At 40.2% G+C, this 13,008-nt stretch overlaps 1 protein-coding gene across 2 annotated transcripts in view; it reads right to left on the bottom strand.

Moving 5' to 3' along the window:
- Window positions 1-13,008, bottom strand: part of LOC113137862 (ephrin type-A receptor 6-like) — a 54,977-nt gene that overhangs the window by 3,546 nt on the left and 38,423 nt on the right. For both annotated transcript variants that reach the window (XM_026319783.1, XM_026319782.1), the window contains exons 9-12: window positions 7,735-7,859; window positions 7,261-7,423; window positions 5,227-5,332; window positions 3,456-3,526 (exon numbers count right to left, since the gene is read on the bottom strand). In XM_026319783.1, the coding sequence (XP_026175568.1) occupies window positions 3,456-3,526; window positions 5,227-5,332; window positions 7,261-7,423; window positions 7,735-7,859 (465 nt within the window). The remainder of the gene's footprint in view (window positions 1-3,455; window positions 3,527-5,226; window positions 5,333-7,260; window positions 7,424-7,734; window positions 7,860-13,008) is intronic.

Here is a 13,008-nt window from a genome sequence, read left to right on the forward strand (position 1 = left end):
ATATTCTTAACTTTGTTGTGCAACTCAACCACATAAAAAACAGAAGCACTTTAAATATGTCTTTTGTATATGTATAGACACATGCCGAATAATACAGTATCTATCTAGATCATGTGTGCAAGGAGGTCGCTGTATGCTCGATATACAGTATTATTAGTTTTTATTTTATTATTAATTTCACTAAGTTCACTTAGGCCCAAAGAGAGTTGGCATTGTTGGACCAAGGTTTATGAAATTTAAAATGTTGTTGTTATGTATGACCTTTTACTTTACTGTAGAAAATAATTTCTGACATTTTACTTCATAACTTTTTGTGTGTGTGTGTGTGTATTTTGTCAACCATGGCATTTATTTTAAGGTAATCAAAATCAAACCTTTGCCTGGGCAATCCTGTAGCTCTTCAGTAAATTCTGTTATACTGAAGCATATACAGTAACTTAAGATATTTGTTGAGACAGTGCCAGAGAAACTCATTTTTAATTGAACTATGTGAGGCCATAATTGTTGGTGTATTTTGCTGCTATTATATTATTTTCTCTGTTGTTTTGTAAAAGGAGAAAGAAAATGTGCCAAAAAAAGACACAAACAGCTCCAGCATGAAAATGCCCCAGAACAGGGTATAAAGACAATGCAGTCAGACTTTCGTATCCTCCTCTATGACTGAGGCTGGGGACTGCAGTGAACACTGTGCATGATGGCTGGCACAAATGATAACTTGAAGCAGTCCCTGGTACACCTTGAGCAGATGAGCTGGGGGACCAAATGTACTTTATAGCTGTGTCAGCTCATATTGTAGAGGATTGAAGGCTTCGTCTGAGATAGATTCTAGTTTGGAGTCTACACTCTACCTCTGTCTCTAGGGTGTCTAAGCTCAGCTCTATAACAGAACAAGCCTTTTCTAGCAGTTTGTTAAGCCTGCTGGCATCCCCTGGCTGGGTAATACTTCCCCAGCACACAACAGAAAAGCACAAACAACAAAAGAAGACTGTGGATGGCAAGGATTATAACTACTCAAATAATTCTCATAATATTTGGGAAAAAAAGGCTCATAAATGTGTATTTGTATTGGCAAGGCTATTATCACTCTTTGTAATGCACTATAGGTAAAGCTAGACTGGTGATGTGCAGAACTGAATTAACAGCACACAGTTTTTATACACTGGTGGAGGGCCACAATAGACATCATGAAGACACCAAACAGTAGCACTGCACGAACACAGACAAGCCTTTTGTTGATTTCCTTGAACAGGTACAAGATGTGTACGTGTAGAAGTATTGGAATGTCGGGATATTACAGTTGGTAGAACTGCTATAGGCTTAGGAGCCACACCTGTGTCCATGCAGGAGTTTTCACTGAGCTTTCTCAGCAAAACAGAGGACACAATTTTTTTTCTATATATTTGCAATGAGCTTATATCAGCTGATACAGTGGGTACGGAAAGTATTCAGACCCCTTTAAATTTTTCACTCTTTGTGTCATTGCAGCCATTTGCCAAAATCAAAAAAGTTCATTTTATTTCTCATTAATGTACACTCAGCACCCCATCTTGACAGAAAAAAACAGAAATGTAGAAATTTTTGCAAATTTATTAAAAAAGAAAAACTGAAATATCACATGGTCATAAGTATTCAGACCCTGTGCTCAGTATTGAGTAGAAGCACCCTTTTGAGCTAGTATAGCCATGAGTCTTCTTGGGAATGATGCAACAAGTTTTTCACACCTGGATTTGGGGATCCTCTGCCATTCTTCCTTGCAGATCCTCTCCAGTTCTGTCAAGTTGGATGGTGAACGTTGGTGGACAGCCATTTTCAGGTCTTTCCAGAGATGCTCAATAGGGTTTAGGTCAGGGCTCTGGCTGGGCCAGTCAAGAACGGTCACAGAGTTGTTCTGAAGCCACTGCTTTGTTATTTTAGCTGTGTGCTTAGGGTCATTGTCCTGTTGAAAGGTGAACCTTCGGCCCAGTCTGAGGTCCTGAGCACTCTGGAAGAGGTTTTCTTCCAGGATATCTCTGTACTTGGCTGCATTCATCTTTCCTTCAATTGCAACCAGTCGTCCTGTCCCTGCAGCTGAAAAACACCCCCACAACATGATGCTCCCACCACCATGTTTCACTGTAGGGATTGTATTGGGCAGGTGATGAGCAGTGCCTGGTTTTCTCCACACATGCCGCTTAGAATTAAGGCCAAAAAGTTCAATCTTGGTCTCATCAGACCAGAGAATCTTATTTCTCATAGTCTGGGAGTCCTTCATGTGTTTTTTGGCAAACTCTATGCGGGCTTTCATGTGTCTTGCACTGAGGAGAGGCTTCCGTCGGGCCACTCTGCCATAAAGCCCCGACTGGTGGAGGGCTGCAGTGATAGTTGACTTTGTGGAACTTTCTCCCATCTCCCTACTGCATCTCTGGAGCTCAGCCACAGTGATCTTTGGGTTCTTCTTTACCTCTCTCACCAAGGCTCTTCTCCCACGATTGCTCAGTTTGGCTGGAGGGCCAGGTCTAGGAAGAGTTCTGGTCGTCCCAAACTTTTTCCATTTGAGGATTATGGAGGCCACTGTGCTCTTAGGAACCTTGAGTGCTGCAGAAATTCTTTTGTAACCTTGGCCAGATCTGTGCCTTGCCACAATTCTGTCTCTAAGCTCCTTGGGTGGTTCCTTCGACCTCATGATTCTCATTTGCTCTCACATGCACTGTGAACTGTAAGGTCTTATATAGACAGGTGTGTGCCTTTCCTAATCAAGTCCAATCAGTTTAATTAAACACAGCTGGACTCCAATGAAGGAGCAGAACCATCTCAAGGAGGATCAGAAGAAATGCACAGCATGTGAGTTAAATATGAGTGTCACTGCAAAGGGTCTGAATACTTATGACCGTGTGATATTTCAGTTTTTCTTTTTTAATAAATTTGCAAAAATTTCTACATTTCTGTTTTTTTCTGTCAAGATGGGGTGCTGAGTGTACATTAATGAGAAATAAAATGAACTTTTTTGATTTTGGCAAATGGCTGCAATGACACAAAGAGTGAAAAATTTAAAGGGGTCTGAATACTTTCCGTACCCACTGTATATTGGCTTAGCATCATCATATAGATAATGAATGGATGGATGGATGGATAGATGGATATTGGCTAGTATAGCTCTAATGTGAACTTAACTGGTTGCAGAGATTGTTTTGTGAACAGGTGATACTTAAACCAGTTGAAGCTTTTTGAGCCTAAACAGTATTTTTGGAAGTTAAAGGCATGTATGACTCTTAATCAACTCCATTAGCCAAGTAAGTTACTGTTACTGCATACATCCTGCCAGTTTAAAATCCTATTCTAAAATCAGGAATAATTTAAAAAAACAAAATTTAAAAACGCACATACATATACACACATACATACATACATACAATACATACACAACATACACATAAATACATATATATATATATATATATATATATAAAAAAAAGTACCATGTCCACTGTGGAAGCGAGTCCTCCTCTTCTCCTCTGACTTCATCCTGGCTTTAATGTACCCCTGACACCTGTACAGGTGAACCAGATTTTCATAAGAATCACCTTCATCACTACATAAACATTCCTGTAGACCTTAGCCTTTTTCCTCACTGCTAATAACCCTCTCAGTAATTGGCATTATCAGCAGAAAACATGTGTGACATCTAATAAATTTACTGCCCTCATGACAAAAGGTTGAAAACATTTTTTTCTGACAGGAAAACTGCCTAAAAACTGTTTTTCATAGGCTTTTCCCACATAGTACCATTAGGCTTCTGCCTTTAATACCATATCATCAATCTTTTGGTTTGCAAAAATGTCTCTGCTGGAAAAAACAGACAGCTATTTTCTTCTTTCCTGTAACCCATTCTTTTAGAGCAATTTTTGTTCTTGCCTTTATGTAGTTCTTTTTATTTTCTTCAATTTTCACACTTTTATCCTATTCACAGTCCCATAGTCAAAGCTTTCAAAGCTCAGTCACCATAGAGAGGGAGAATCGGGACACAAGTAGCAGTCAAACACTAGTATTCAGCAAAAAGAACCATATGCATCCTCTATTTAAAAAGCACACAGTAGATGAAGACTGCCCTTTGAAATACCATCATAAGTTTCAAATGCAAAATTTCACTTGTGTTTATTTACAGCAAATTGTTCATAAGTCAGTTTAATCAAAACCACTCTATGGATATGTACTGTAGACACAGTTAGACCTGGGCCAAAAGGAAATTGAAGATTTAGTAATTATTGTGAAGTTTCATTCATGCCTTTATGTCTATTTGGCTGACTCATGGTAAAAGAGAAGATCTGGATAGCTGATGTAAAGGCATACAGTAATATACAGTACATGTAATATAATAAAAAGAAGTTCATTACACATATTTCATTTTAAATGAGGCTGGGGATGGGTAATATTTTGATTAAAGTATACCTACATGTTACAGTATGCTTACACATAAACTATGATTACAAGTGCACTGAACTTAGAATACATATTCAGTTTTGGAAACCAATTTCTTATTGGGATCATGTATACTTGTACAAATAGGTTTATACAAGTTATGCCCAGGTAGTCTAGCTTCTGCTACACTGATGACTTATAAATTGATAATATGTAAATTAATTTAGAGTTTACATCTGACTTGGTTAACATTTTTGTTAAAACTGACGGGAACAGGCAGCCCTATATAGTAATTTAGGGGCATCGACTATACTATGCTTAAATCTCATAAATGTGCACTTGAATCTTGAGATATTGCTCCAATTTTCTGAATCGCAATGTTTTTAGCGTATGATATTTGCAAATTGCATGACCAAAGATGATCACTGTAGCGTTCCTATCGCAATTATTTTAAAAATACAGCAAATGATTTGCTTTGGGCAATTTTTCATTGTTTATCAGTAAGTGCTACTAGTAATAAAACCGTGTGAACCAGAAGCGCACTGAAGACAATTCTGAGCTAACCTGTGGAAGTTAATGGAATGGAGCAAACTGCTGGTACATGCATTACATGCTGAGTAATTAGGCAGAAAATTAGTTCAGCCATTTGGAAAATAAGTGTCTGCTTGGTGGCAAAAGGGAGTCCATTAACAGACTTCTGGTTATAGTGTCACTCTGGAGATTATGAGAAGAGAAGCACAGAGGTCTGCATGTATGTGTGCATGTGTGTGTGTGTGTGTGGTGTGGTGTTAATGATAAGCCAGCACTAAAGAGAAACAGAGGTTGTCTTACCGTCCAGTGATTAGGAGGAAGAGGGTTAGAATAACCAAGAGGGAGAAGCCTCCTACAGATGCTGTGACAACCACCAGAACTTGACCCTGATCAGCGATGTCAGGATCTGATGAAAGTGAGAACAAAATGAGAAATGACCAACCAGCACCTATTAATATTATCAACTCTCTCGCAGGTCAAACCAGAGAAATGACATATTACATAGTGATATGAAACCGTAGCAATTTACTGAACACAACAAATGGTACAGTGACATTCATCAGGAGTTAATAAATCTTGCTGTGCAGTCAGTTACACATAAATTTATTTTAAACCACAATTTCTACATTAGTTTGCTGAAGAGACATGGATCTTTCGTCTATGCATCTCTTACACATCAAACTAAAAACTGTTTGAGACTGTTCTGAAATTTTTCTGAGTAATTCTATATATTTATATTTATATGTGTCTGTATATATATTAATAATAATTTGTTTGATGATGCATTTCTTCTAATGCATTTCCTCTACTATTATTTTAGCAGTGTATCTTGATTTCCAAAAAGAAAGCAAAAAAAAAAAACAGATGGCAGGCAGGATGGAGAAGCCGGAAATCCTGAAATTATTTATCTATGTATCTCAGAACAGACTGACGCAGACTATGCTGCTAATGTGTTAATGTTTGATTGAAATAATGCTGAATTTCATACATTTATTCATTGATCCAAAATGTTGTTGACACCAGCTTCAGATAGTACAGATGCCTTGCTGTGGCACTTCGAACAGTGATCAGTGATCAATGTCCTATTTGCTTTAGTTACACCTGAGGTCTAGCTAGAAGTAGATTAGAGTCCACCTGTGGCAGACTGAATTGACTGATCAGATCCCCACAATCTGGTGGCAGCATTATGCTACGAGAGACTGCTCAGAATTGACGATGACTACAATCAAATACAGGCAGGTCCTTGAGACAGGAGCAACTTTCAGAATAACAGTGACCTGAAGCTTAGAGCCAAGACAACATTGGAGTGGCTTCTTGACACATCTCTGACTGTGTTTAAGTGGTCCAACCAGAACCCAGACTTAAACCCCTGATAAAGTTTGAGTAGGATAAACTGCCCAAATCCTAGTGTCCAGTACTTACCCAAGACACTTAAATTGATGCCAAAGGGCTGAATGCCTCTGTAAATGAGAGATTCTAGTTTTTGAGTTTGTGCAAACATGTCATGCCTTCATTATGTCAACATGGGTTACTGAGGGTAGATTGATGGGAGATAATATTAATTTCAAAGATCTAAAATTAAATCTATAGGAGAATATAGTTTTTAAAAAGTGAAAAAACACATTCTAAAATTGAGCTCTTAAAGAGGCTAACTGTTTTACATTGTTGGATCAGACCTAGTCTTGGACCTATCCAGCTGTTTGCAGAAAGTAGAAGTAGAAAGTAAGAAGTAAAAATGCCTAAATATCTAAATGTGTGATGTGCAGCTACTTCACAGCGAATTTTATGGATTTAATAAGGTGAGAGTAAGGTGAGACTGGCACATATGTATGTAGAAGCACAATCCATGTTTAAAGACAAGACAAACTTGTATATGGGATTAGGAGAATATAAAGGTAGATACCAACATATTCATTCCCCAAATTGCATATTTTGTAACAGGATGTGCATTTCAGCCTATTTCAAGATAAGAACCATCAGAGAGTTTTATGTGTATATGAAAAGTGTAATAAACACAACTGCACAGTGTGAATCAGGTACTTATAGAGTTTCTAAACATTTAAATGGCTCATGCCTGAAAAAGCAGAGATAAGTTTCACTCATCCATAACAATAAATGACCATAAAATGACTCTAGAATTTTTATACGGTTGTTGATCAACAACTCCACATTTTAACATTAAAACTTTGTTTTTCTCCTCTGCATTCTTTTAAAACAAACCTCTATACCATTGGAATTTCAAGACAAATCAGACTGATTAGCAGTGTTGTTCCTCCCAATACCATAGCCACAAAAAAAGACAATGTCCTCACACCTGCTCCTCTATAGTCATACCCTCAGCTGATGTCGCAAAGTCAAAACTGGGGCTGTAAGCAGTGTAGCCAGCAACAGTGCGAGCGCGCACGTGGAAGACATAGACAGTCGAGGGTCTGAGGCCTGTTATCACCACGCTGGGGGTTTTGGTCCGTGTTGATGAGTAGCTCAGTTGTTGCTGTTCCTAGAAAAGCAGAAACAGATTGTTAGAAACCTATTATCAAAACAAGGTTTGAACAAAACATATCATTTATGCACAAACAAATACTGGGGGATACATTTCTATTTTTCTTTAGCTGGGAGGGATGTGATGTGATGAGTCTTGATTACACACGTGTACACACGTGTAATCACTCAGCTCCAGAATGATTGTAATAAAACCCACTCTTACCACTAAGCAATTAACACACATGCTACATTATCATGTTTTAAGAAAATAAATTTAAAAAAAAAACAAAAAACAGAACTCAAAAAATATTTAGCTTGACAAAATACCTTTTCATAGTATTTAACTTCATAGTCCACTATATCTGAAGGAGGCTGTTCCACTTCTGACCAGGAGAGGGAGATGCTGTTTTGAGAGGCCCATTCTTTCCTGACTACACCCACAAGAGCAGGGCCTAAGGGTGCAGTCAAAAGTTGCACAGAAGAAAATTTAACCACAACAGCAACAAACATTCCACTTGTCTTTTCATACCATGGAGATTTGTAGACAAGCTGATGGACTGGTATTATTCTCAACACAATGGCACTTTAATGATCCCACTATAATCCAAGAAGATGATGACAATATGTGACTCAGCGACTAATTTATGTACAAAGAGTTAACTTACTAAAATGTATTAGGATTAAGAGCAGCATAAGAAAAAGGGAATTTCAAAGGAGAATGATGAAATGAAAGATTTCAGCTAAACTGAATCCACTGGGTCCACACATACTTCTGCAAAACACATTTCCAAAGTGTTTTCAGTCATTGGAAGAAAGATATCAACACTGAACAAAAAGTTTCAGAGCTCCAAATTGGGTACGAAAAATCTGAAATAGCACTTGTGGAAAATGTCTTGTACCATATACATAACATATCAACTCTCCAGTGTGCAGTAAAACTGCTTGTGAGAAACATAATGACCTGGTGGCAGTTTAGAAGAGAAATTGTTGCAGCATCACAGGAATCCCCAAAGGGACAGGATGGCCAAGAGACAATCATTTTACTGTCCACCACCAAGATGATGTGAGGCCTGGGAGAAACATTTTTGTTAACCAAACCACTCGACCTACAGCAACTGTTTATCATGTTTGCCATTACTGCTGAATTCTGGGAAATATTTTACACAAAGCTGCTGAGGAGACACAAAATCACCTAGCAGAGATTCAAATATTTACCATCAATTATTCATAAAGCCTTCGCTTGAACAGATTTGGCAAACTAATAGATTCGGTCCCTCTGTTGTTGAGCGTGCTGTTTGGCAGATCATTGCTGGAATACAAATTTAGGACAAGATTGGTGTCTTAAACTGTCCTTGTGCTCAAAGAAGCAGATAACCTACTACACACAGAAGGCCACAGACCGGATGGGGCAGATCAGAAAAGTGACGGGTCACTGTATTAAGTTGAATGCATTGGGGTGCAGATGCAACTTTCACATCTTGTCAAGAAACCATGATTTTCTAGCAGCAGTAGCTTGGCCCAGACACAATGCTTCACAGTCCAGCAACTCAACCATTTCAATTTGTAAAACAAAAAAAAGAGCAGGGAGAAAATGGTGCACCCAAAAAACAAGAGTTTGATCCTGACTCCTACAAAAATGCTGAACCCTCACGTCCTGTTGGTGAAACTTTGACATAAAATTCAGAACACTGTGTATACATACATTTAACAATTCAATACAACAAAGAAATTATAATGTGTCATTTAAAAACCATTATATGTGTGTCAATCACTGGATTCTGCTGTCTTTTCAGCAATTTGCATTGCCAGATGATATGCCTGCTGCCAGCCATGTTATTCCAGGTAGCATGGGCCCTTTCTATCCTGTTGGCAGGTGGTGCCTAAGCTGCAGAGAGTGCCTGGAGATGTTGTGGGAATATCTCAGTTTGGCTGCCTAGACAGTTATTAATGGCAAACAGCAGACACACCAATAAAGATATACAGTGTGTATTGACAGAACAGTGCAGTGCAAAAGTGCACAGCTAAGTCATGGACAAACTTTGCTAGGTTTAGTATAATACCATTAATTGTTGCAATATCTACTCAATAAAAAAGCAAGCAAATAAACAAACAAGTACTCAATATAAAAAGTACATAAATGCATTTCCAGATTTGGTTTCTATCTAACTGATGCATGACCATATTGGCAGTTAAATGTGTACAATACTAAATACAAAATCAAATGAAACAGTTCACTGTTGGACAATAATAAAACTGATTTAAAGAGATGCAGCTCAAATCCAAAGTCACATGTTGTCACCATGTAATGTATTATCAGTGGTATCATAAGTACATGTCTCTTGTGATTTAACACAATTTTCATTTTAAATCAGAGAGGGATCCAGCTGTGAAATCATCAAAAACATGCATGAATAGATCCTGAAATTTAGACAAATAATTAAATTAGTGACTTGTTCACACGTGTTTGGGATAAATCTCATAAAACACACTGAATCTAGACAATAATGGTGCACATAAATGTCATGTTCAGATAAGTAATGATGATGTTATTCAGTTAGTATCAGTGCAACCAGGCAGCTAAATATGCATAACCCACTTAGGGGATAAGAATATTTGCAAGAGTCTCATTACTGGAGGGGATTCCTGTCTGCAGCATACAGTATAATCTATGTATCTGTCACCATCCATATGTGCGTGTCACTGTACTTCCATCTTACTGAAAACTAACTGGAGTTTTCTGTGCACAGGCATTTCTGCAAAGTAAGAAAACTTCTTTAAAAAGCCTCTAAATTCTTATGTAAGAAACTATTTTAGGTTTAGGATAAATCAATCCGCTGGTTAGATACTTAATGCTATGGATGAGTGGCTCAAAGAGAACAATTATGGTCATTACAGTTTAATCACAATTCACACAGCCAAAGATAATTGAGAATCTATAAGCTCCAGTTGCTTTATTGGCAACATGTAAAACAGGTTAACCCTCAACTATGTGTGCTCAGACAGACAAAGAAAGGACAGAAGAGAAAGAGGAAGAGTGAACAGGGATAGTTGTAAAGAAATCCCATGAGGTTGCATCTCCCCAGCATCGGAGCATATAAATAGAAATCACTGTTATTCCCACAGCAAGGAAGATGAAAACAGAAGAGAAACCACTGGAGGAAAAGGGGAAAGAGCACAGTAAAAGGAGACAAAATCTCCTGAATCAGGACACCACAAAACACAGGGACATGTTCAACTATGGACTCAGCATGTGAGAACCGTGCAAAATTCTTAGCTGTTTTATAACCATGATGATGAAGACAACAACACGTATTATTTTTTTAAAAAGACATTAAGTAACAGAGATAAAAGGTACGTTTCAGCACAAACAAAAGGTCATGAGAAATGTTATCATAGGACTCCTCTGTTTCTTTTAACAACCTAGAAAAATATATGTAACAGAAAACCAAACCCCATACATCTACTGCATGGAGCATAAATATAGACAATATAATGAAAAAATTTGAATGTTGTGTGTTAAAACTAACTGAGACGTTGAGCCGCCAGTAGACGGCCTGTGAGCACCTGCGCTGTGCATAGTATACCACGGTGTGGCTTGGTTCTCTGGATCTTAACCACCACCAGAGGACCAGGATGTCCAGCCGCCTGTAGCCAGCATGTGAGCACCTTAGCTGGGCATATTATACCACAGCAAGCCTTGATTCTCTGGATCTTAACCACCATCAGAGGACTGGGACGTCCAGCCGCCTGTAGCCAGCATGTGAGCACCTTCTCTGGGCATCAGATGTAGAACAGTGTGTCTTGGTTCTCTTGATCTTAACCACCACCACTGCCACCAGAGGACCGGGACGTCCAGCTGCCTGTAGCCAGCATGTGAGGACTTTCACAGGGCATCAGATGTACCACAGTGTGTCTAGGTTCTCTGGATCTTAACCACCACCGGAGGACCAGGATGTCCAGGCACATGTAGCCAGCATGTGAGCACCGTAGCTGGGCATAGTATACCACAGTGTGTCTTGGTTCTCTGGATCTTAACCACTACCAGGGGACCGGGATGTCCAGCTGTCTGTAGCCAGCACGTGAGCACCATAGCTGGGCATAGTATACCACAGTGTGTCTTGGTTCTCTGGATCTTAACCACGACCAGAGGACAGGTATGTCCAATCGTCTGTAGCCAGCATGTGAGCACCTTAGCTGGGCATAGTATACCACAATGTGTCTTGGTTCTCTGGATCTTAACCACGACCAGAGGACAAGTATGTCCAATCGCCTGTAGCCAGCATGTGAGCACCTTAGCTGGGCATAGTATACCACAGTGTATCTTGGTTCTCTGCATCTTAACCACCACCAGTGGACCGGGATGTCCAGCCGCCTGTAGCTAGCATGTGAGCACCGTAGCTGGGCATTGTATACCACAATGTGTCTTGGTTCTCTGGATCTTAACTACCACCAGTGTACCGGGATGTCCAGCCGCCTGTAGCCAGCATGTGAGCATCTTAGCTGGGCATAGTATACCACAGTGTGTCTTGGTTCTCTGGATCTTAACCACCACCACCAGAGGAACGGGATATCCAATCGTCTGTAGCCAGCACGTGAGCACCATAGCTGGGCATAGTATATACCACACTGTGTCTTGGGTCTCTGGATCTTAACCACCAGCAGATGACCGGGGCGTCTAGGCGCTTGTAGCCAGCATGTGAGCACCGTAGCTGGTCATAGTATACCACACTGTGTCTTGGTTCTTTGGATATTAACACCAGCAGATGACCGGGGCATTCAGTCGCCTGTAGCCAGCATGTGAGCAACGTAGCTGGTCATAGTATATACCACAGTGTGTCTTGGTTCTCTGGATCTTAACCACTACCAGGGGACCGGGATGTCCAGCTGTCTGTAGCCAGCAGGTGAGCACCGTAGCTGGTCATAGTATACCACACTGTGTCTTGGTTCTCTGGATCTTAACCACCAGCAGATGACCGGGGCGTCCAGTCGCCTGTAGCCTGCATGTGAGCACCGTAGCTGTGCATAGTATACCACACTGTGTCTTGGTTCTCTGGATCTTAACCACTACCAGGGGACCGGGGCGTCTAGGCGCTTGTAGCCAGCAGGTGAGCACCATAGCTGGGCATAGTATACCACAGTGTGTCTTGGTTCTCTGGATCTTAACCACTACCAGGGGACCGGGATGTCCAGCTGTCTGTAGCCAGCATGTGAGCACCATAGCTGGTCATAGTATACCACAGTGTGTCTTGGTTCTCTGGATCTTAACCACCAGCAGATGACCGGGGCGTCCAGTCGCTTGTAGCCAGCATGTGAGCAACGTAGCTGGGCATAGTATACCACAGTGTGTCTTTGTTCTATGGATCTTAACCACCACCACCAGAGGAACGGGATGTCCAATCGTCTGTAGACAGCATGTGAGCACCATAGCTGGGCATAGTATACCACACTGTGTCTTGGTTCTCTGGATCTTAACCACCAGCAGATGACCGGGGCGTCTAGGCGCTTGTAGCCAGCATGTGAGCACCGCAGCTGGGCATAGTATACCACACTGTGTCTTGGTTCTTTGGATATTAACCACCAGCAGATGACTGGGACATCCAG

This window comes from Mastacembelus armatus, chromosome 3 (genome assembly GCF_900324485.2).
Source record: "Mastacembelus armatus chromosome 3, fMasArm1.2, whole genome shotgun sequence".
Lineage (NCBI taxonomy): Eukaryota > Metazoa > Chordata > Actinopteri > Synbranchiformes > Mastacembelidae > Mastacembelus > Mastacembelus armatus.